Source organism: Myxocyprinus asiaticus, chromosome 42, assembly GCF_019703515.2.
Source record: "Myxocyprinus asiaticus isolate MX2 ecotype Aquarium Trade chromosome 42, UBuf_Myxa_2, whole genome shotgun sequence".
Lineage (NCBI taxonomy): Eukaryota > Metazoa > Chordata > Actinopteri > Cypriniformes > Catostomidae > Myxocyprinus > Myxocyprinus asiaticus.
The window spans coordinates 24,247,890-24,273,967 of NC_059385.1; the positions used below are offsets into that span (position 1 = coordinate 24,247,890).

The 26,078-nt window shown below is 37.9% G+C and overlaps 2 protein-coding genes across 2 annotated transcripts in view; one reads left to right on the top strand and one right to left on the bottom strand.

Annotated features, from left to right (window-relative positions):
* Positions 1-26,078, top strand: part of LOC127432784 (14-3-3 protein gamma-like) — a 678,408-nt gene that overhangs the window by 204,709 nt on the left and 447,621 nt on the right. The gene's annotated exons all lie outside the window — the stretch shown is intronic.
* Positions 1-26,078, bottom strand: part of LOC127432732 (protein unc-13 homolog B-like) — a 145,201-nt gene that overhangs the window by 83,292 nt on the left and 35,831 nt on the right. Inside the window, exons 4-8 of the mRNA XM_051684109.1 lie at positions 20,004-20,121; positions 18,024-18,147; positions 13,006-13,079; positions 11,134-11,191; positions 10,112-10,325 (exon numbers count right to left, since the gene is read on the bottom strand). Of these exons, the coding sequence (XP_051540069.1) occupies positions 10,112-10,325; positions 11,134-11,191; positions 13,006-13,079; positions 18,024-18,147; positions 20,004-20,121 (588 nt within the window). The remainder of the gene's footprint in view (positions 1-10,111; positions 10,326-11,133; positions 11,192-13,005; positions 13,080-18,023; positions 18,148-20,003; positions 20,122-26,078) is intronic.

Below are 26,078 nucleotides of genomic sequence, written 5' to 3' on the forward strand. Positions count from 1 at the left end.
GAGTAAAGCCACTCTGTGAAGGTGGTGGGTGGCTGGGTGTGCCAGACCCTGAAAGTAAACCCTTTGCTGGACTATCATTAGATTTAGTTCCTGGCAAAATTACACTAGATGTAATTGTACTCTGAGGCTGTACTGATGTACAGGTTGGTGGTTGTGGGCTCTGTGACCCAAACATCGAGAATAAGCCTTTTGCTGGACTCTCATTAGAGCTTGAAGAGCCACCTAATATTCCACCAAAAATTGATCCTGCTTGCTGTGAAGCTGATTGTTGACCAGAACCACTAAACACAGAAAACAAACTTTTACCCAGGGGCTCTTTTGGTTGTCCAGTCCCTTGAGATGCAGTTTGAGTGGTAGATCCTGGATGTGATGTTTGAGTGGGGCCATTGAACATAGATAGCAGTCCTGTTATTGGTGTTTCTTTTGGTGGATCTGCTCCAGTTGAAGGAGTCTGATTTGAGGGTACAGGTTGTGGAGAAGTCTGCTGAGTGTTGGAACCACTGATCATGGAGAGTAATCTCATGCCTGATGCTTCCTTTGAAGCAGCAGTGTCTGGTGTTTGTTTTTGATTGGTAGAACCAATATTTGTTGAGGATTGCTGTGTACTAGTGCTACTGAACATAGAGAATAAATTCAGACCAGAAGTCTCTTTGGGAGGAGCAGATCCTGGTGTGTGAGTTTGAGTTGATGATCCAGATTGTGGTGAAGTCTGTTGCATACTGGAACCAGCAAACAAAGTCAGGATGTTTTTGCCTAGTGGCTCTTTTGCAGATGCACCCTCCATTGATTTTTGAAAAGAAGCAGATCCAGTTTGAGGTGGAGCTTGTTGCTGACTGGAACCACCAAATATGGACAACAGTCCTTTGCCTGAAGGTTCCTCTTTATGGGCTGGGGTCCCAGAGAACATGTCTCCAACAGAGAAACCAAACAACCCACCAGATTGCTTAGGGGAGGCTTCTGGCTTTGTCTCCCCAGTTAGTGGCATAGTTTGAGCTCTCCCTAGTGCTGGTCCCTTGTTAGCATCAGCAGAAAATATCAGAGATGCTGACATGCTTTTTCCCTGAAATGACTGTGAATCACTAGGTAATTCTGACTGACCACTTTGCCCACATGAAGTTACAGTTTGTTGTTTCTGAATTCCCTTGGACATTGTTGATGTTTGGCAGCAGACTGTGTTTACATCATTTTTCAAAGACAGCTGTGAGGGAGACTGTTGTAGATGCATCTTTGGTGGTGTATGAGAAGAAGGACTTTCTATGTTAAAGAAATCACCAATTGAACCAAAAAGGCTGGGCATTCCAGTTTTATCTTGGTCCGTGATTGATTTTTTTATGCCAACAGAAGAAGATCCATCTTTCTCTGGTTGTCTAATTACAGATTGTATGGGTTTAGAGGGTTCTGGCTTTGGCTCCTCCATTCCCACGGCTGTCTTGAAAAAGTTAAAAAACCCTCCCAACTGCTCAGGTGGCTTTCCTTGTGTATCCACTAGCTGTGAAACTTCAGGAGCAGCAGATTTGGAGTCAAAACTTGAGTCTTTTGAAGCTGAAGCAGTAGAACCCAGAGACATTAAAGGAACAGAGGATTGTTGTGACATTGTGGCTTGTCTAGCCAGTCTGGGTTTCTGAGATGAGCTTGAAGGGTATGCATCCCGAGAAGCTGAGGATGCTGGTAACTGTGTGGGAAATGTTAGTGAAAATCCAGATGCTGAATTAGGTTTTGATGCCAACTGATTTGAACTCTCTGACTGTGCTGTTGCAAAAGATGAGTCATCCTTTAAGATCTTTGATTTAAGACTTTGAAGACCTGTTGTGATAATGTTTTTGGATTGCTGATCAACATATTGGGTTTCAGAGGCTTTATTCATTTTGCTTTGAATAGGTCCAAGGCATGGGGAGTCTTTGGCAATAGGTGACCTTGAGGCATTTGTTTTTTTGGTGGATTCGAAATCAGGACTTTTGCCAACAATCGAGGATAGAAAAGAGGAAAATTTCTTAATGGAGCGGCTTGGCTGCTCCTCTCCAGGCTGTACTCTCTTTCGCCACTCATCTTCTGAAACATCATCTATATGCTTTACTTGCACTCCAGTGGATGAACGCCGCCTTTGTTGAGGCTGGTAACAGCTGTATATGTCTGTGGTAGATGAATCTGTGGTAGGGGCAGCACCAAATGAAATAGAAACCTTCTGGGAAAGCAGTTTTTTTACTCCTCGGCTATTGAGATTTGCACTATTGTGGTTGAAACCATGTAATGAGAGGTCAAGAGCTTCTTGAGATGGATCCCAGTAGCCACAATTGTTCTGGAACTGTTTTCCTGTATCCATCTTAACCTTGTTGAATTGATAAGTGGAAAAATCCAGACATTGCTGTCTTTGATTAAGAATAGACTCCTCAAACATCTCAGAAAAACGTGCCAGGTTCAGATTCATGATTTGGTTGCCTTTTTTATAGGCTGCAGACAAGTCAAGTGGTGCAGTCAGAAGTTCTGCTTCCCTTTGGTCTTGCCCTGGAAGCCAGAGGAGCTCATCTTCATTGTAAAGAGGGATCTTAAAACCACAAACTTGAACCATCTCATTACACAGCCAGGCACTAGGATAGAAGTCCTTTGTATTTCCCCACTCTTGTTCTGGAGCACATGCATAGACATATTGTCCAGACGAATCTGTCAGTAGGGCATAAATATACTCATAATCAGTGTAGACAAAATATCCACAATCTCCATCATCTGCAGGCCACCACATCCCTTGGTCCAAAAGTGAAAGCCATTGTTGATACCACTCTGACTCCGCAAGATACGCATGTTCCTCCACATCAATGTTGCTTGTAGAAGAGTAGTTCCAATGATTGGGACATGTAGTTACATTAACATAGCTTCCATTACTTCCAGGTTGACTGCAGATTTCTGATGTGCCCTGATAGATCTGCTGTCCATTTACTGAGTAAGACAGATGGGGAGGAGTTTCCTCATAATACCCCTCGCGATATGAGATACTGTTCAGACTGTAACAACTCTCTGCACTAAACGAGTGCCACTTGCCAAATTTAGCATTACCTTTCATGCTCAAATTCAATACACCTTCCAACTCTTGGTTACTAATCATGTCCAGGCTGTTATGGCTATTCCACACTCTCGGACTCATAAAACTATTAGGAATACCTTTGCAATACTCTGGTTGATTATTGCACTCTCTGTTGTTAGTGTGCCATCTCATCAATGGTTCTGTAGGACAATATTGTTGATTATCATCCATATTTACATTATTCAAACACTGAGCAGATTCTTTGAATTCATGACCTGGTGTATGTCCGTCAGGATAGTAGCCCAATGACTTATCGTTTAGCTGTTGCCACAAAATAGATTCTTGAATCCATGATCGAAGCTGCTCATCACTGGCACTACATCTAGAATTTGGATATGATGGTGAGTCTTGCTGGTAACCATACTGTCCAGATATACTATGTAAAGAAGGATAACTCTGCCTTATATTCCTATATTCCTCTGACAATATTGCTTGAGAAGGACAACCAAGGGGGAAGCTGCAAAGATTTTCAGTGCTATATGAAGTGTTTCTCAAATGACTTGAGAGCAAAAAGTTTTGTGAGCTATATAAGTGGGGTAAATGGCCAGTGCTGTTTGAAGTGTATGAAGCACAACTCTGCTGTGCCCTTACATAACTTGCTGGTGTCCTCAAATCAAGGCTCTCCATGTCAAAGCAGTTAAGCACATTAATTGGGTGTGATACCTTGTTTCTAGGAAGATCTGGGGAGATTGTAGAGCTAGTGTTCAGATGTGATTCTTCCACAACAATATCCCCTGATTTGGCAGGTGAAATCTCTGTTTTATTCCAGCTAAATATAGATAAGAATCCTTGTTGAGTAGGGGACTTTTGAGTCTGCACTACAGCTTCATTCTGAGAGGGCAGTCGAGGAAGCTGTCTATTTGATTGACTTTGTTGAGTAGGAAGCTTGGTTGGTATATGTTGCTGCTCCTGTTTCTGCTCAATGGAATTCTGCCTGTTTGCTGATTCATCTTCAGATGAGGATGTAATATTATTGAAGAAACCAGACAAAAATCCTGACTGAGAGGATGCATCTTGCCTTGCCAGACTAGAATTTTGTTTTTTAACAGTTGGCACTTCCGAATAAGGATGTTGCTTGTCTTCTTGGGTGGTGTATTCAGGTGGTGTATTCAGTTCCTGTGACTCAGTGGAAGACATTTTAAGAAAGGTAGAGAACAGACCACCTGACTGAGGCTTTTGTTTAAATGAAACTTGAGCGGAATGGCTTTGTCCTATCACATTTTTAATTTTTTGCTGTGCAGGAGTGGACTGATTGTTGGATGCATGTGTTTGTTGTGGTGACTGACAGACAGAAACCTTATCTGAGGAGGCCAACTTGAAAAGGCCAGAGAGAAGGCCATCTTGTTTAGAAGGTACTTGGTGGGCTATACTTTCAGTTTGTCTAGGAACATCTAGTTTGCATTTTTGATGTTGGTCTGATTGTTGATTTTGGATTCTAGACTGTTGAGGAATTTTTAAACTCTGTCCCTCTATTTTCTGCTCAACCGAGTGTTGACGAAAACTCTCACCTGATGACACTTGTTGCTGCTCGGACATCTTTGTTTGAGAGCTTGAGATATTGTCTGTGGAGGCAAATCTGAAAAGGCTTGACAAAATAACTCCTGGTTGAGGTGTTGCATATGCAGATGATGACTGTTGTGGAGAGAACTGACTGTCTTTTTGTTGAGGTATGGGATTGGACACACTTTGTTTTGCATGAGGTTGGTTTTGTTGACAAGATTGTGGTTGATTTATTATTTGAACAGACTGACTCCTTAGTTGTGACTGATTAAACTGAGCCCCTGTTGTCATGTCACCTGTGGAGGCAAGTTTTACGAATCCTGAGAGTAAACCTCCTTGTTGTGGTTGATTAGGAGCTGCTCGGGCACCTGATGCATTTTCAGAGGCAGCTGACTTAAACAAACTAGAGAACAGGCCCTGACTTTCAGGATTAGATTTTTTTTGTTCCGTAACATATGGGACTTCAGTTTGCCCAGTATTTCTGTGCCTTTGGTGGATTTGTTCTTTAGCAAATGCTGGATTCTGCTCTTGCGTGCTTGCAATATTTTGATTTGAACCTAGAGGCAACGGAGAGCTCTGGACATCAGGCCTTTGGGTTGGTGGAATACCAGGCTGCAGATCAGTTGGTGCCATTTTAAAAAGACTAGAAAACCAGCCTGTTTCTGTATTCCCCTTAGCCGTCGCTCCAAGGAACTCTTTATGGTTCTGAGGTGTTGATTTTGTATGGTCAGGAACTGGAGAGGGAACTACACCTGCAACTATAATTGGGGCAGGAAGAGTTTGATCTGGCTTAACTGAATTTTGTGTCATAATTTTGGATGCACTAACATCCTCACCGGATGCAAATTTAAACAATCCAGAAAACAGTCCCCCTTCTGCCTTTTCAGGTTGAGGGGCAGACACATTGTCAGAGGAGAGAAAATATTGTTTTGTTTTGCCTCCAAGTGAGGAACCTTCTGCAAACTTTTCTATCCTAACGTCCTCTGCTGATCTGAAGACAGGAAAAACTGTTTGTGTTTGAGGCTGAGGAGGCACTTGAGGTCCATGTGATATTAATGAACTGAGAGACTTCTTGAAAGGACTAAAAAACCCAGACTCTTCAGGTGCTTTTTGGGTTATAGGCTCAATGTGGGTCTTTTCACCATCCATCTCAGTATTTCTAATGGTTTTCCATTTTTCTCTGTCAGAAACCTGGTATGCATCTTCTGTTTTCCTGTTGCCATTCACAACACTGGACTCATCACCTAGCTGTTTCTGACATGCATTACGATCATTCAGATCTAGACTGCCATTTTGTGAATAACTTCTGGCTGGCCCATTGACCACATTTTCCCCATTGAACATTTTCAGCGAGTTAACTTTTTCTGACTTTGAATTTATTGAGGATGTAGTCTCACTAAAAGATGTTACACTGCTGTATTTGTTGGGCTCACTTCTGATTGGTTGAGCTGGTTGGTTTACTCCCTGTGACTTGACATCAGATGACTGTAAAGGCAACAGAGATGGAATTGAAAACTTCCTATTAGACTGAGGCTCCAGTGTAGGGGATACCACAGCTACTGGTGTCTGGCTTGGGGACTTTGGCATGAAGGAGAACAATTTTGATATACCAGAACTCACAGGATCATTACTTGGTGTCTCGGATTGTTCAACAGACTTAGAACCCACATGTTTTGAGCTTGAAACTTTATCAGTTAAAGAGCTTAACAATGAACTCATGGCATTCTTCACCCCTGCCACTCCATGGTCAGAGGCACCACCAGCAATTCTTTCTTTGGCATCTATGGGTTTCTCTTTTACATCCTTAAAGGTGATACCTTGCTCATCTCCAACTGAGTCTGTTCTAGCACTACCCTGTGATGACAATCTTGATTTGTTAGACTTGGGCAAGGACCCATATTTACTGATCTCCTCTTCTTTTTCTGCTAGATATTCTGATACGGTTTCAACCAGGCACTGAAGCTCATCCATAGGATCAACATATTCATCACTGGGTTCCTCTACCGGAGACAGCATGACCTCTGGAGCCCATCCACCAATTTTACCCTTTCCACTCTTCATTTCACTGTAACCTTGAAGCCTCTCAGTTTGGCTGCCATAAGTTGAGAAATATCCATGGTGACCATAATTCCTCCTCTCCTCGGCTCTGAGCGCCTTAGCTAATGATGTAATTTCCTCTATCTCTTCCTCAGAGCCAATGGAATATTGTAGCTCATCTGAACACTCAGAATCAAAGCCAACATCTTCCCTTAGTCTGGCTGCTTCCTCCTGATAAGCGACATAATTCTCCAGTGTGTTTTCTAACTTGTTTTTGGCCCACATTCTAGTTTTGTAGAGTAAGCCATTTTTATATGGCTTCAGGCATGGCATCATGTTTTCATCAGCCTCTTCCATTTCTTTCACTTGACGTAGCACGAGCTTGCTTCGTTTTTGACGGAGGAGTGCAAGATCGGGCGGAAAAGGCTCTGCTCTAGCATCCTCCATCCTTTCAGAGTCCTGACATTTTTTCCTTCGTCTTCGGTCAATGGTGGCATAGTCCCCTGGGTAAGCAGCACTCAATGAAGCATTTTTGTTTTTGATTGGAGAAAACTGATGGACTATGGAGTCATGGTAAGCCTTTGCAATATGAACAGTATCATTTTGTCTGTCATTCTCTTCAACCCATGCCTGTTCCTCTTTATCAAGGAATTCTTCCCGTGTACTTTTACCCCGTAGTTTGTATTTGACCTCCCAGTCCTCCACACCCATGCCTGAATCTACTGGGACAATCCTAACCCTACCCCTCTGATTAGGTGTTCTAGCAGAGATTAAGAAATGTATGGAAAAAAGGAGGGGGAAAGAAAGAAAGAGAAAAATGCATTTCAACATAAGAAATAACAGCTGCTGACAACAAGAACATAAAAATAGTGATGCAATGACATGAAACAAAGATTTTGCAGTTTAAGTGAAGTTAAAGCAATAGTTCCCCCAAACATTAATTATTCTGTCATAATTGACTCACCCTCATGTTGTTCAAAACATGTATGACTTAAAATCTCCTTTTAAACTCCATGGAAGAAAGTTTGGAACAAAATGAGGGTGAGTAAAGGATCACAGAATTTTCCTTTTTGGCAAACTCTCTCTTTAAAAAAAAAGAAAGAAAAAAGCATATATCATTACTACACCAAGTAGGGATTTCTAGATCTCACTGGTAAACAGATTTAGTTAAATAATAAATTTTTTATCATTTATGCGAACATGTTGTATGAAAATATGTTTAATATTATAACATGAAAATCAAAACAAACACAACCATTGTATGGTTTTCTGGTTTAAAGAGATCTGATGCAATAGTATTATCCAGATTAGTACTCTGCTGGGCCACACAAGAGACCCAGATTAACCACAATCTCAAGAACACCACATTTCAGTTTTTCCTCATGTAATTCACAAGTGCCAAAGACAAGAGATCCATTCTCACATTGCAAGTGTTAAGTTTTGCATTTTAACCCAGGATGAATTACAAACAAATGGCTATTTGCCAGAGCGCAAAAATTAAATATAATATTACACCGTATATGGCACGAAAAGTTTCTAGTGTCAGGTAATTTATTTGACCACATTGAAAGCGAAAATGCTGGGCAATGCAGCACAAAAAAGCCAATCAGAAAATATTTCATAAAACAAAAAGCTGGATAACCATGGCACTCTTATTAATTAAAAAGCCTTTATCACATGGCTTAATACAAAAGGTAAAACAGGTTTCCTACGCATTTTGCCGTGAGCCTTCCTCAGAGAGAGTAACGGTTCTTCATGCTAAGAGTTTCCATCCTCCTAAATTGATACAAAACATAACGTTTGGACAATTCCAAAGACTGCGTAGGATTTGTGACAGAGCAAGGTTTTGAGGATAAATCTAAGGACTTAGAAAAATGCTTTTTAAACAGAGGGTTCGAAACAAGTTCGAAACTCTCCAAAAAGCTAAAACACATGTGAAAAATATGACAAGGACAGATTTTCTAAAAAGGAAAACAAGATCTGAAACATCAAATAAAGTTTTTTTTTTTTTTTTTTTGTTACACAATATAGCACGATTGCTGAAAAAGTCAAACAGATTATCCAAAAAAAATTGGGGCATTATACAGAGTGATAATCTCTTTTGAGAGATTCATTCCCAGATCTTCCAATGATACATTTTAAGAAAAGCACTACCTTAGGTGACAGATTAGTACATAGTTACCTACCACCCACTCGTAAAAATCATTGGTTAGGGGATAAACCTAAGGGTTGTTTTAAATGTCATCGATGCAATCATTGCGATTATGTAGTACAAGGAAAAACTTTTCTAGATGGAAATTCTATCAAACACTTCATTACTTGTAAAACTACTCGTTATCTACAGGTTGGAATGTCCAATGTAAGGTTTTCTATACTGGTAGAACAAAAAGACGATTGCAAGACTGTCTGGCTGAACATAAATATGCCATTAGGAGGAGTAATGAAGAGTATCCTATGGCTATATATTTTAAATCAACAACTGTAATTATTCTATTCTATTCTTAAAATACAAGGTATTGACCATATAAGTACTTCAATCAGGAATAGAGAACAAAAACTTAATCAAAGAGAAACTTGTGTGTGTGTGTGTGTGTGTGTTATAAGTCATTGTATTTCTGTTCTTTTGTTTAGTGTATTATTTGTAATATTCCCTTTGAGTAAGAAAACAAGTAACAATAGCGACTGCTTAACACTATAGTTAACAAGTTGATCATGTGACTTACTAAATGATTGATATTACTCTCACCTGTGTGAAGTTTGTTACTCTCCCTGAGGAATGCTCACGCCAAAACACATAGGAGAGCTACTTACCTTTTGTATTAAGCTTGTGATAATAAAGGCTTTTTAATTAATAAGAGTGCCATGGTTATCCAGCTTTTTTATTTCTGGACTATTATGAACCTTTGACCATAGAGCACCTTAAATTTATACTCCACCCTGGAAGCACTCTCTATTGTGGGACATTGTTTGAGAAAATATTTCATGTTTAATATATTATACAGCTGTGTGGAGCAGGATTTTGGACCAATAAGATTTTAATGTGGGCAGTGCTACCCAACACAATGCAGCAAAATCGGGCTGTTTAGGACAAAAAGTCAGATTAACATGGAACATTCAGACGCTTTATCGGATCTCGTCTCGTGTGGTCTTGTCTAGACAGTAAAATACTGGACAAGGCAGATATTGATTCATATGTATTAACTGGGTTCAATCAAACTCTATTTGGGAAAAAAATATAAATATTACATATATAATTATATACTGTATATAAGCCTATATTCTGTATATTCCTAATCAGCCTACTTTCAAAAATATGGTCATAAAACGCATATAAGAAATGTAATGGAATTTACATATTGTGTTTTTATCAGTAGGGCTGCTGTCGCTAAAATTCACGGGGCACTAGACAAAGTTTTTATGAGGGGCCCCCTTCCCCTCTGTTGATGCTCAGTTGACCCGTTTATAGTAAGAATGCATACTTATGAGAACAGAATTTACCTGCTTACATGGTGGTCCCTATAGTCAAATTCAAAACTGTGTAAAGAGTCAGCACACAAGTCCATGTGCTGCTGGAAGCGCGGTCCCATGGGATACTGGTGCAGTGAGGAGTTGGGCTGGGCTGTGGAGTGGTAGCGGGGAGGCAAACTACAGCTTGTCTCACTCCTGTAGTCACTGTCCCTATCATCTACTGCACTGTCCAGGTCATCTAAAGCTATTTAGTGAGACAGACAGCCAGAATGAGACAAGATTTTACAAATGAGAAACAAAATAACAATGGACTTCATAATTGGATTTTGTAAAAACTATTGAAAACATTTGAATAGAAATAGATAAGATCCCAATTTATGAAGTCAAATATTTCTCTCTAAAAACAAACTAGTCACACATTAAGTAGCAGGCAATAAATGCAGGGCATTTTAAGCAATGCACAATGTATAAAAAGACAAACAAACTTATAAAAAAAACCCCCCAAAAAAACATCTCTACAGGGTAAAACTGAAGGACATTTGGGAATAATTTTATGCATGCAAACTGAACAAACCACATAATTATTGATGTGAATGACTGTTTCTTTCAAAGCAGAGAACTGATGCAATGACTAGCTGAGGTTCTATATGAGTGTTGTATAAGTTAAGTGTGCAAGGGGTGGGGGGGGCTCACGTATCCAGGGAAGGATCTACAGCAAAGGGTGACTACATAAAGTCTGTCTAAATACGAATTACATACTCTGGTTGTTGGCCCATCCAAAATAGTTGCCTGGTGGGTTTCAAAATCAAGAGTGACAGAAGATGTGCAGAAACAAAATTATATACCAAGACATTTCAGTTTAGAATTATATCCAGGGCTTGAAGCACATGGAAGATGCTTGATCTTAAAACACAAAACATAAGTGAATATATCCACTATTCAAAAGTGACAAGAGGTGGCATGTGAAAATAAAAGACTACTGGAGAGTGTTGTGAAGCATCAGGCATGATGCCATGGCTCCATCTAGTGTGGGCAGAGAAATTTTCACTCACAGCACTGAGAGGCAGCACAGGGTAATGGGCGTCCCGCTACATCATCCTGTAAGGGAAACTAACAAGAGGAGAGAAAACATGGCAAAAAAGTGTGAGAGACAACATCTGTCATATGTGTACAACACATTGCGTAACTACTCAAAAACCACAATCATGAGAATATGACTTTCCACTCATGAACTGATTAGAAGATGCTTTGTTAGTTATAAAAGTTTTATATAAAAGTATAGTTGAGAACTAAATCACTGTTAAAACTTGTAACGACTTAATTACTGAACATACAGAATCCAATAAGTAATCATAAAAAATAGCATGCAAGTCCACTGCAAAATTCTCACTTCAAACCAGGGTACATTAACACCTGCCAAGTGCCAAATACAAGCAAAAATTGGCTTTGTTGAGCAAATAAAATGACATAGTAGGTCAATAGCTCTTTTAGGAATTGCAACATAATACATCATTTAGAAAAGAAAAGAAAATGTCAGAATGTTAGTATGATCCTTGCTTGTTCTTTTTTATCTGAAAAAATGTACATGAATTAAATCAATAAAATACAAACAATCTACTAATGAAAGCTCAGTGACTGTTACGCATCCGATAAAGAAGGTAGGAAACCTAAAGTCTTTTCTTAACATTATATAACTTGTGTCTATATTTACTGTATATACTGTATATTGTGGCATAACTTCACGTGGCAACACATTCCTGACATTGTCAAAATAAATAAATAAATAGATACAAATTTAGGGACAAAATCAGCCATTGTGATCATTTTGGGATTTTTTTTTTTCCTTGCATCATATTTGTGAGAGGTGCCATTTCCCTGTGAAACTGTTTATGATGAGAGGAAAAATGACCTGCACTATTTGCCACAAATATTCAAACTACATTAAATAATTCCTTTATTTACCAAGGGAAAAAATGCTAAATACAGTATCACAGACATTAAAAAACTATGTATGGCCAGTAAATTTTCTTAATTTACCTGCAATTGGCAGGAGTGGCAAAATTTTGGACAGTGCCTCAGAGTTCAGATACATGACATAATTTAGCATTATTTGTGAAACTGATTAATTATTGGAGTGAAAGATTATTGGCTACAATTTAAATGCTTAAACTGTTCAGTACAGATTTGTACATGCATATTTTATTAGTCCATCAATATACAGCAAAAATAACTGTTCAAAGCACACACATGCTTCACACACACATCCCATACCAAAGCTGTGACACCACTGTTAAATAACAAAGAGGGAAACAGAAAAAAATAAATAAAAATAAAAATAAAAAAAATCAGACTTGCCCATTGTGTTATTTGACTGAATTGTAATCTATTTCTCTGAAACATAAAAATGTTTATTGTATATTCTGCCTTAGATGTACACTTAAAATACATACAGTGGATAAGTAAATCCATAAAATTAAATTAGTTGTAGTTATTCTGTGCAGTAAATTACATAAAAGTAATATTAATATAAAATATTAACATTAAATAAACAAACATAAATTAAATTAGAACAATAAATTAACAACACTAATATGTTTCAAAATGTATTAGGCATTGATACATAAAATAAAAAATAAAAAAATCAACAACCATGTAGACATTGCTGACAGTTTGCAAATTAACTGTTTATTATTATTAATAACATTATTATTATTATTATTATTATTAATAATAATAATGTATTTAGAAGATATTTTGCCATTATTTTTATTTCATTTTTAAAATAACACCCAAATGTAAATTATTTTTACCACAATATTTCCATTCCAAATCCTATGCAGTGACAGTAAACTATTGTTTGTGTTACAAATTCGCATGTCCTGAAACACTGAAAGCATGCTGCTGTTTAGCAGCACATGCCTCACCTCATCATGCATGCCCATAGCATTGATGCGCTCCAGTTTGCCGGTCCAGTATCGAGCCTCGTCCTCTGGGATATCTGGGGGAGAGGTGGAAAGTCATGAGGTGTGTCGCAGTCCAAGACATAAAACTCCACGCAAGCCTTTTGCTTGTGCCAACATGCTACGATTATGTATTCAGACTCCTTAAATGTATAATGAGCTACATGGCTGAGGGACCTCAAAAATAGTTTGCTGGTTAAAAGACATGAGTGCATTACATGATACTTCACTTTAAAGACCACATGAAATCAAAATTGGGGTTTTGTGGTGTTTAGCCCATGTCTGTTAGCTTTAAGGCAATCTACAGTAAATGCTAGTGTACTCTTTAAAAAAAATTACAGAATTAACTTATATACACATTTATTCATCTATCTCCGACTAGTGCTTAAGATACTTTGTGCAGTGGTTGTGAGGCCTAGAGAGTACAACAGACTGGCTTATGAATGGAATCAATGGGACGTAACCAGGCCAAATATGCCCCTAACGAAAGTTCGACCTATCACACCTCACAACCTGTCTATGTTTATATGCAATTCATCCAAGAGCTCCACTCACAATGGAGACACAGCTGTCAAGCATTCTTTTCTTTATTTTTCAATCAAAATGATTTTCAACTAGGATGTGCACAGATAGTTGACATTCGGATAACATTCGACGCACCACTATTCGAATACCAAAATTACTATTCAGCTATTCTACACAAGGAATAGAGGTCTTCAATCCGACCCAAACTCCACGAGTTCGGACAAACGAGTTTGGTCAGTTTTTTTAGGTATAGGGTGATTTAAGGGCTGTTCAAACATGCTTCCGTGTGCGTCTGCGCTGTTTTTCTATACACTATTAACACCCGCTGGACGGACGGCTTTGACTATTGTGCTGAATCTCACTTTCTTTCAGTATCTTGTGCAGGATTGCCGCATTTTTAGACACCAAGTAAAGTAGAACTTTAATTTTTAAAGAACTTTTTCAAAGAACTTACATTTTTATAAAAGCATCTCGAAACACGTGCTTTGTGTTTCATTTGTTGTGCCAATGTGACTGTTACACCATTAAACGTTCTTTATCACAAAGCAAAGTTTCAGTGCTTGATAAACGTTAACACAGTGCTTTTTCCATTTTGCTCTGGTGTTCATAATTACATTAGACAAGTTCAATGCCATTTATTTTAACCAGTACGCCATATGCCCACCTATTTTTCTTAGGTTTTTGCGTATGCCCACCTGAAATAATTGATGATACGTATGGCCGCCAGAACAACGAGTAGTCTTTTGACCGGTTACTTTCTCAATCTACTAACACGATGATATATATATATATACTGTATATACACAGTTGAAGTCAGAAGTTTACATATACTTAGGTTGAAGTCACTAAAACTCCACAGATTTAATATTAGCAAACTATAGTTTTGGCAAGTCATTTAGACAGATTGTTTCACTTTTAATTGACTATATCACAATTCCAGTGGGTAAGAATTTTACATACACTGAAGTTAACTGTGCCTTTAAGCAGCTTGAAAATTCCAGAAAATAAATGTCAAGCCTTTAGACAATTAGCCAATTAGTTTCTGATAGGAGGTGTACTGAATTGGATGTATTTTAAGGCCTACCTTCAAACTCAGTGCCTCTTTGCTTGACATCATGGGTAAATCAAAAGAAATCAGCCAAGACCTCAGAAAAAAAAATTGTGGACCTACACAAGTCTGGTTCATCTTTGGGAGCAATTTCCAAATGCCAGAAGGTACCACGTTCATCTGTACAAACAATAGTATGCAAGTATAAACACCATGGGACCACGCAGCCATCATATCGCTCAGGAAGGGACACATTCTAGAGCTGAATGTAGTTTGGTGCAAAAAGTGCAAATCAATCCCAAAACAACAGCAAAGGACCTTGTGAAGATGCTGGAGGAAACAGGTCAATAAGTATCTATATCCACAGTAAAACGCGTCCTATATCGACATAACCTGAAAGGCTGCTCAGCAAGGAAGAAGCCACTGCTCCAAAACTGCCATAAAAAAGCCAGACTACAGTTTGCAAGAGCACATGGGGACAAATATCTTACTTTTTCGAGAAATTTCTGCTGGTCTTATGAAACAAAAATGGAACTTTTTGGTCATAATGACCATCGTTATATTTGCAGGAAAAAGAGTGAGGCTTGCAAGTTGAAGAATATCATCCCAACCATGAAGCATGGGGGGTGGCAGCATCATGTTGTGGGGGTGCTTTGCTGCAGGAGGGACTGGTGCACTTCACAAAATAGATGGCATCATGAGGAAGGAAAATTATGTGGATATATTGGAGTAAAATCTCAAGACATCAGCCATGAAGTTAAAGCTTGGTCACAAATGGGTCTTCCAAATGGACAATGACCCCAAGCATACCTCCGAAGTTGTGGCAAAATGGCTTAAGGACAACAAAGTCAAGGTATTGGAGTGGCCATCACAAAGTGCTGACCTCAATCCGATAGAAAATTTGTGGGCAGAACTGAAAAAGTGTGTGCAAGCAAGGAGGCCTACAAACCTGACTCAGTTACACCAGTTCTGTCTGGAGGAATGGGCCAAAATTCCAGCAACTTATTGTGAGAAGCTTGTGGAAGGCTACCCAAAACGTTTGACCCAAGTTAAACAATTTAAAGGCAATGCTACCAAATACTAGTGTATGTACACTTCTGACCCACTGGGAATGTGATGAAAGAAATAAAAGCTGAAATAAATAATTCTCTCAACTATTATTCTGACATTTCACATTCTTAAAATAATGATCCTAACTGACCTAAAACAGGGAATGTTTTCTTCAATTAAATGTCAGGAATTGTGAAAATCTGAGTTTAAATGTATTTGGTTAAGGTATATGTAAACTTCTGACTACAACTGTGTGTGTGTGTGTGTGTGTATATATATATATATATATATATATAAAACAACTGATGGAACTGGCAAGACAGACAGTCCGACTAAGCTGATCCACCAATCAGAACATTCATTTCAGACGTAATTGGATATTTACTAACCAATAATATTTTCCGTTTCAGTAAGGGGCGGGACATTTCCAGCGTCTGATGTACAAGCACCCCTGGAGTAACCATAATTTGCTCTGTAACTGTATTTCCCTGCTAAATGTAAAATATATATGTAAATGTAACTTACACAATTAAACTTTGTGACAATACTGCATGTTATTGCACCCCTGCTAGTTTTTGATGCCCTTTTTTTTTTTTTTTTTTTTTTTGCCTTTTACTGTTGTCGGTGGTTCCTTTTTCTTGTGATTTCAAATCATTTCAATTTATATTTCTAAGAAGGAAAACAATTCCACTATACACAGAAAAGCACATAATAGTACACAAATAAAACAAATAGCCATTAATTTTTATGTAGGCTATATATGGTAATACAAGACAACATGTTAACGTGAAAATTACTACTCATATTAGCTACAATGCTTGACAGTTTATTGCGTATTATGAATGAGTTTATTTTTTACTTTTTTTAAATTATTTTTTTCTCCCCAATTTGGAATGCCCAATTCCCAATGCGTTCTAGGTTCTCATGGTGGCGTAGTGACTCGCCTCAGTGACGGAGGACGAATCCGTCAATCCACGCATCTTATCACATGGCTTGTTGAGCACGTTACCACGGAGACCACCTCACCGCACAACTCACCACGCGCCTCACCGAGAGCGAGAACCACATTATAGCGACCACAAGGAGGTTACCCCATGTGACTCTACCCTCCCTAGCAACCGGGCCAATTTGGTTGCTTAGGAGACCTGGCTGGATGAATGAGTTCATTAGTTAGAGTAATAATAAAGTATTAAGAATTTTCATAGTAGCCTAATAAAAGAAACATTAATGACACCTATTAATTGAAATACATATTTAACATCAAGTTACCATATGGTTCTTAGCAGCAGTGTACTCTACACCATGCCAGCAAGGAAATTACCATGATAAACATTTTGTAAGTTTATGTGGGACTATAATTAAAAATGTTTTCTTTTTTTTTTTTTTTTTTTACACATTTTACATATGTACTGTATATATTGTAAATGTAAATTAATTTTAGAGATCAGGTGCATGTGTTTTTTTCATAAATTCACAGTATACCCACCTCTTCAGACACTACTACACCACTGATTTAACCCATTTAAAAATCAAAGCACCACAAAGAGGGTATTTAACCACAGCAGTGTAACACCATGAACATGACAATACTTGCGTTCGCTGCCTCACAGAAATGTGAACCTGCCCAGGCAGAGCACATAAACAGGCAGTGGCAGTTTGATTATTTCATATTTTATCATTTGAAGATCTATGCATTGTGCTATTTAATTTAGGCTCGTAGCTCACTGTGCAATTGATTTGCTGCTATTTTGAGTAGTGTTTTACGCATTTTTATAGCAATAAATATTCTTTATTCCCACGTCCCGACGAAAAAGTGATTAATTGTCCTGAAAATAATGTCACAATGCAAAAAATCTTAATGGTCTTAAACTAGCCACCATTTTCTTTAAGCAAAATATAATTTTAGGGTGAAATATGACCCAGACATGTTCTTGACAGGTTTGGTGAGGTTCACCCATTCAGAGTTTTGTGTGAGTAGTAATAGAGACAGTGGCACATAACACCCAAAAGCCAGCACGCATAGATGCCGAATTCAAAGTGGAAGTTTGATAATTGCTTTATTAGAAAAGAAAGCAGCTGCCTGAAGGAGGCTCACTCAACCCTGATGACATTTAAACAAATCAATTGAAGACACAAGCATTAGAGAAGCAGACAGGAGAGCACTGAAGCAGCTGTGCTGAAACCTACCACATTGAAAACCAGCAAACAATATTTCTGCCATCAACATACTCCACCAGTACAAACAGAACTGTGAATCTCAATCCATGTTCTAACCAATAATCATTGTGGCAGTCCAAGGAGGTGTTCCAAGTATTAAAAGGAACTTATTACACAATACATGAATGATTTTATATCTTACCGAAGGGCAGCTCAAAGCGAGTATCCAGCAGAATGCGATGTGGCGTTGGATTTTTAGTCCCATATATCTCATCTGCCTTCATCAGAACTTCAGAGTCCAAGAATGTCCACTCGCCTGGGCCCTCCTTTTCAGACAAGGGAAATGTTACTAATCACATTAAATTCAACACGTGTGTGCTAAATTTAAAGGTGCACTCAGTAATTATTTTATGTTGCAGTGACTCATTACGGTGTACATTCAGCATCATGCTGAAACAAATGTTCCGTTACAGATGACACAGAAATGCACTATTTGCAATTAGTACTGATTCATTTATTCTGAAATTAAAAGCGTCCAATTAGAGGGGATTGCTGAGATAAAGAGAGTTATATTCTGTTGTTCATATGATCTCCACAAAGTGATGCTCATGAATGTGGGGCAAGCATAATAGAATCTTTACAAGTACCATAGAATAACACATCTTTTAAAAATACTATTAATTTTTTTCTGTTTAAAAGTGTAAGTCTGGCACCGGGATGTCTACACCCCAAAAGGCTCTATGAGAGCCAACATCATAAAACTCTCACACAGAAGAGCATCTCCACCTGAGACAACACACCCTACTTTTTAAGGACCATAAAATGCAAATCCCACATCTGCCCTCTCTCTCTCACCTCAGGTCACTTTAAAGACACCAAAAACGAAGTTACGTTCTGTAATGTAAAAAGTTTTCTGATCATACATGTTTGGTATCATTCAAGAGGTCTCATTGCAACTGGTAAAACAATCTCATTCCCTTTCAGCAAAGTCAAATCACAAGTAAGATTTAAGAACTTAGTAAAATACTGTATTCTATCCAGAGCACGACCCCTCCCAAGTCTCTCACAGGGACCAGATGCTGTATGCAGAATTAGGTGCATTCTTTGTAAACATCAAACGACCTACTCAATCAAAGGTCAACTTACAACTCCCTAAATTGTAAACCAAATCCTAAATAACATCAGACATACACATCTGAAACAACAATAGAATCATTTGGTACTTAAGGAAGGATGGCAGAGGAGCTCAGGGAATCTGTAAGCCAGATCTCCCATGCTTTGCCGTTGCATGTAGTTTTGTCAGGTATGTCTCTTGATTCTTATAATGCTTGTTTATTCTGATCTTGTGTGAAATTGGCTTTGTTGTAACTACGTTTTATATCCTACCTGACAAATAAATTGTCATTATTTGATTTATTCTGAATTTCTCTGGAATCATTGTGACCGGTAGATAGAAACCACCCAGGACAACCAGGTAGGACAACCATCTAGGACAGCCGGGCAGGATTTGAATTTCATTAGACCAGGGTAGACCATACTGGAGCTTTAATATAGGAGAAACCACCCAGGACAACCGGGTAGGAGAAAGCCATATAAATACTCTCAGTCACTGCTCACCACCCGTCTTAGCAAGCTGTATGTATGTGACTAAGCGGCAATATCGCCTGGCTATAAGACAAGCCAAACCAGACGATATTAGTTAACCCTACAACCGCTGACTAAGAACGGAACTGGCTATCTTTTTTGGGAGGTTTATGTAATTTAATAATGGCCAGTGTTAGACTCCAAAGATCGAAAGGACAATGAATAGAAGAGGATTTAGAGTAATCAATAACTTAAAAAGATCAAATTAAAAGAATGATCAGAAGTTAATTAGAGCTGTAATCTAAATCAGAGGTCAACTTAAATTGGAGTCAGATTAATATAAAATTGGAGTCAGATAAAATGAATAACGGAATCAATTTGTAAAGTGTAAATTAACAATAATTGCTTTACTTCAGCACTCAGAAAAGACAGAACAACGTAGAGACCTTCAAGGGGCCATTCTATTGGAATCCGACATCGGAACAAATAGTTTGTTTGTTTTTTTTACCCCTTTTACAAAAGGTTAGATTTTTAGCAAAAAAGTCCTGGGTACACCTTTAAAACTATACAGAAATGAAAATCTTAAGGATTTCTTGACCTCCTCTGAATGGCGTATGCTTTTAAGTGGGATCCAGGCTGTTCCCAACATGGTATCCCAGATCAGACCTTTGTTCCACACCTCCACAATGAGCCCCAGGTCCAGCCGACTGATCTCACTGAAGACGACAAACAGAACAACAGTGAAATACAAATTAATTATGCTTCACATATAGGCAGCAGTGTCACCATTTTTGTTAGTAATGCTTGTAACTGTATTAAAGGAATAGTTCACCCAAAAATGACAAATTTCTCTCATCAAGTACTCACGCTTTTGCAGTCTGAAACTCTTAGAGATATGATGTGAATATATCCATACAAGTCAATGGGGACAAACACTTCCATTGGTGTGATCATGAGATTTTTAGGAGAATTCAGATGGCAAGATTTATAGTGAAAAAGGAGTTACATTTTGGTCTTTCTCACCCAAAGCCAATCATTTCACTTTAGAAGACATGGATTAAAGCACTCGAGTTGTCTGAATTACCCTTATGCTCCCTTTATGTCCTTTTTGGAGCTTGGAAGCGTTGTATGGATATATTCACATCACAGTCCATCAAAATATCTTTGTTTGTGTTCTGCAGAAGAGTTAGAGTTTGAGATGACATCTTTTGCTATATATTTTCATCATGATTCAGGATTCACCTGCTTGCTTTCTCATGCTTTGAATCCAGATTTGCAAAGTGTCCCTTTAGCAGCACCCTCTGTTCTTTCTCTCTCTCTCTCTCTCTCTCTCTCTCTCTCTCTCTCTCTCTCTCTCTCTCTCATAATTCAATTTTACTATTTGAACACATACAATATGCACAACATATTGTGATGTGCAGACATGGTATTATTTAACATGCAGATAAATTCCATGGTAACCTAACTGTTATCACTATTTTCAATGTTATTTTTATAAACAGGACTGACACAGACTTTACATCAGAGGTGCCCAAACTTTTTCCTATGAAGGACCAAATATAATGAAAATATTTATATAAAACTGTATTATATTAAAATATAAAAGTTGCCATGGTTCCCATCCTTTATGATTTCATAGTATATCCTGTATATACACTGGCGGCCAAAAGTTTGGAATAATGTACAGACTTTGCTCTTCTGGAAGGAAATTGGTACTTTAATTCACCAAAGTGGCATTCAACTGATCACAAAGTATAGTCAGGACATTACTGATGTAAAAAAACAGCACCATCATTATTTGAAAAAAGTCATTTTTAATCAAATCTAGACAGGCCCCATTTCCAGCAGCCATCACTCCAACACCTTATCCTTGAGTAATCATGCTAAATTGCTAATTTGGTACTAGAAAATCACTTGCCATTATATCAAACACAGTTGAAAGCTATTTGGTTCGTTACGTGAAGCTTAACATTGTCTTTGTGTTTGTTTTTGAGTTGCCACAGTATGCAATAGACTCGCATGTCTTAAGGTCAATATTAGGTCAGAAATGGCAAAAAAGAAACAACTTTCTCTAGAAACTCGTCAGTCAATAATTGATTTGAGGAATAAAGGCGATACAATGCTTGAAATTGCCAAAACAACTGAAGATTTCATACAAAGGTGTACACTACAGTCTTCAAAGACAAAGGACATCTGGCTCTAACAAGGACAGAAAGAGATGTGGAAGGCCAGATGTACAACTAAACAAGAGGATAAGTACATCAGAGACTCTAGTTTGAGAAATAGACGCCTCGCATGTCCTCAGCTGACAGCTTCATTGAATTCTACCCACTCAACCCCAGTTTCATGTACAACAGTAAAGAGAAGACTCAGGGGTGCAGGCCTTATGGGAAGAATTGCAAAGAAAAAGCCACTTTTGAAACAAAAAAACAAAAAGAAAAGATTAGAATGGGCAAAGAAATACAGACATCGGACAACAGATAATTGGAAAAGAGTGTTATGGATCTTAAACCATTGAGCTTTTGTGGGATCAGCTAGACTGTAAGGTGTGTGAGAAGTGCCCGACAAGACAGACACATCTATGGCAAGTGCTACAGGAAGTGTGGGGTGAAATGTCACCTGAGTATCTGGACAAACTAACAGCTAGAATGCCAAGGATCTGCAAAGCTGTCATTGCTGCACGTGGAGGATTTTTTAATGAGAACTCTTTGAAGTAGTTTAAGAAGTTCTGAATTATTTTTATTTATTTTTTTCAAATTGTAATAGAAATTTTTCACGTTATTAATGTCCTGACTATACAGTGTGATCAGTTGAATGCTACTTTGGTGAATAAAAGTACTAATTTCTTTCCATAAGAGCAAAATCTGTACATTATTCCAAACTTTTGGCCACCAGTGTAAATACTGTATATATAAAAATTTTACTCTGCAATCTGCTTAATTTATGCAAATTAAGAGCTGCGTCAATGGCATTTTTAAAAAAAATTTTTTTAACTGTTCACCTTATGAACTAGTGCACTGCTTTTTTACGCATTTGGGCCCATCAAGCATTGTCAATACAATCAATACACATATTTGATGCATTTTGACCGCTCAGGTTTAGGACCACTCTCTACCGTCGCTCCTGATCCACTGCACTGCAAAACAGAGAAGTGAAGCAACAGCCGAAAACGGCCGCCTAACGCAAGTTTATAAACTTGCAATATACTCTATATATAGTGGCGGATTAGGCATGGGCAACATGGGCAGCCGCCCATCAACTAAATTTGCTGACGGTTCATTTTAATATTTTAACCAGTCATTGTGTCCGACAATTTTTTAATGTGTCATATATTGGGATGTTTTAACTGTCAAAAACCGGTATTTGCTGGCTAATGGAAATCCTGCCTTGCATAATCTTGCTTTTCCACTGCAACATGACAACATGTGCCTGATTTCAATATTCACAGTTTGTGTGCCACTTCATTACAAGACCAAGAAAAAATATAAAAGGCAGCTAAACTAATTAGCAACATATTTATGATCTCAGTGTTTTAGAAGATTCCAGGTGCAGTGTGGCATTATTCAGACATAACAAAGACTAAAATCTCATAGACACCCACACCTGATTTATTCTGCATTAAACAGAAAACACTCAGCAAATATTGCTACATTTCTCTGAAATTCTGGTCTCTACATATGGCTCTCTATAATCTATGGGATTTGACTTGCTATTGTTTGTCGGGCAAACGAACAATGTACAAGATGAGTTACACGCTAAATTTAATGTAAGATTTGCTTGTTTTTTCAAATCCCTAACAGTTAGCATACACAATCGTAACAGTGATACTTGCCTTAGCAAGCACCACTTAATACCACTACATTTTCCTGAAAGTGTCCCCTTTTTTTTTCTTATCTGATTAAGCCTTTAAAATTCTACTTAACTTTATAAACATTGAGAATACATAGTATTTATAGTGCCACATTTATGACATTCTATGTATGAGAAGCTTAGATTAATATTTATTTTCAATAATAAAAATACAAATATTAATTGACATATAATTCAGGTGTACGTTCTTATAAGATGAAAATGACCTTGCTCAAAGGTCACATGAATTACTTTAAATTATATTCAAACACTGAACCATAATCAACATAATCCTGTACAGTGAAAAATCTAAATAATGTTTGTGCTGGAAGATCCATAACGGTGGCTACACACATCTGCAAAGATGAAAAGCTTTTTTCCCTTGTACAACTGAATGATAAAAAAAAGGCTTTTATCTGCCGCTCTCCTTGTTATAAATAGAGAAGACCAAAGCGCATAGGAGCATTTGGAAATCCATTCATTATTCATTTAGGCTTTCAATTGTCTCCAAAGTGCGGTGAGGATGAGATGGCTCCAAGCACTCTGAGGGCCGAAGACGGGGAGGGCCTTGTTTGTTTACCTGCAAATTTTGCTTTTTTTGCTTTTCGCCATTTTCTAGAACATGCCAAATGACGACAGGCTGAGTAATTACTAATTGATAGGTTGCTACAGAGACAGATAGAGCTTACTGACACCATGAACACGCTAAAAGATGCAGGCTAAGTGAGACTCACATTCATTACCATTACATTTCATTAAATGGTAGTTGATAGATGCAAAAGTAGAATTAAATTAAAATAATAAAAAAGTTAATAATTTTCTTTGTCCCAGACCAAGATTTTCAATCCTAAATTATGAAAATCCATCATAAGACTATTACTGCTATTTGAAGGATTTAAAGGCAGAAATGTGAAGATAATAATTTTATAAAAGCACTTCAATTAAATCTTCTGTTAAAACTGGTGTATTATTTGAGCTGTAAAGTTCAGTGTAAAAATCATTGTTTTTATGGTCATTTTAGTGTTTTAGGGTTTACAGTGTTATGTCGTCATGGCAACAAAGTTGTAAAACTGAATATAACTTTACACAGAAAAGGTTAGAAAGTGATTTTATCACACTAAAATCATGGTAACATGCATATTGTTTACATCTTGTGGCTCTTCTTCTGAAATAGTGAGTATTTTAATGTTTATGGATTGGCCCCATTGACTTCCATTGCAAGTGCTTCACTGTAACCCAGATTTTCCTTTTTTAAAAGAAAAGGAGGGATGATACGAAATACATTTTTAGTAATCAACATTGTCACAAATGCTGTCAATTGAGCTTAACTTGTATTGAACCCAGAATATTCCTTTAAAAACAGATCTAAATTTGAGATGTTACCCTGTGGTGGAAATGTTTATGATTTAAAAGAAATAAAAAATTCTGCATTCTGTGATGTATCATCATCCACTGTTAGACACTGTCAGTAGGCAAACTAAGTATGTTGTAAGGGAGTTCAATTCTAAGTGCCCACAGCTGATGAAACACCCCAAGACAGAACGGCTGATCTCCTATGACATGTCTAAATGACATGACACAATATCTTTTCACTTTGATCAAACAAACAAATTGAGTAGCTATATAATACAAAGCTGTAATCCCAGTGGTGATACTCTAACATCATCATAATTATTTCACTTAGTCAAACAGGCTTAGAAAAAGAGAGCAAACAGAAAACGTGGTGTTTTCCTCAGGCAAGAGCTGAACCACAAGAGACACAAACTGGTACCTAATCCTGCACAAAGGAGGAAGTAAATGCAAATACAGTTGAAGTCAGAGGTTTACATACATTTAGGTTGAAGTCATTAAAACTCATTTTTTAACCATTCCACAGATTTAATATTAGCAAACTATAGTTTTTGGTGTTTAGGACATCTACTTCGTGCATGACACGGGTAATTATTCCAGCAATTGTTTACAGACAGATTGTTTCACTTTTAATTAACTATATCACAATTCCAGTGGGTCAGAAGTTTACATACACAAAGTTAACTGTGCCTTTAAGCAGCTTGAAAAATTCCAGAAAATGATGTCAAGCCTTTAGACAATTAGCCAATTAGCTTACAAGCAATAGTACGCAAGTATAAACACCATGGGACCACGCAGCCATCACACCACTCAGGAAGGAGATGCATTCTGTCTCCTAGAGATGAATGTAGTTTGGTGCAAAAAGTACAAATCAATCCCAGAACAACAGCAAAGACCTTGTGAAGATGCTGGAGGAAACAGGCTGACAAGTATCTATATCCACAGTAAAATATCAACATAACCTGAAAGGCTGCTCAGCAAGGAAGAAGCCAATGCTGCAAAACCGGCATAAAAAATGCCAGACTACAGTTTGCAAGTGCACATGGGGACAAAGATCTTACTTTTTCGAGAAATTTCTGCTGGTCTTATGAAACAAAAATGGAACTTTTTGGTCATAATGACCATCGTTATATTTGCAGGAAAAAGAGTGAGGCTTGCAAGTCGAAGAATATCATCCCAACCATGAAGCATGGGGGGTGGCAGCATCATGTTGTGGGGGTGCTTTGCTGCAGGAGGGACTGGTGCACTTTACAAAATAGATGGCATCATGAGGAAGGAAAATTATGTGGATATATTGGAGTAAAATCTCAAGACATCAGCCATGAAGTTAAAGCTTGGTCACAAATGAGTCTTCCAAATGGACAATGACCCCAAGCATACCTCCAAAGTTGTGGCAAAATGGCTTAAGGACAACAAAGTCAAGGTATTGGAGTGGCCATCACAAAGTCCTGACCTCAATCTGATAGATAATTTG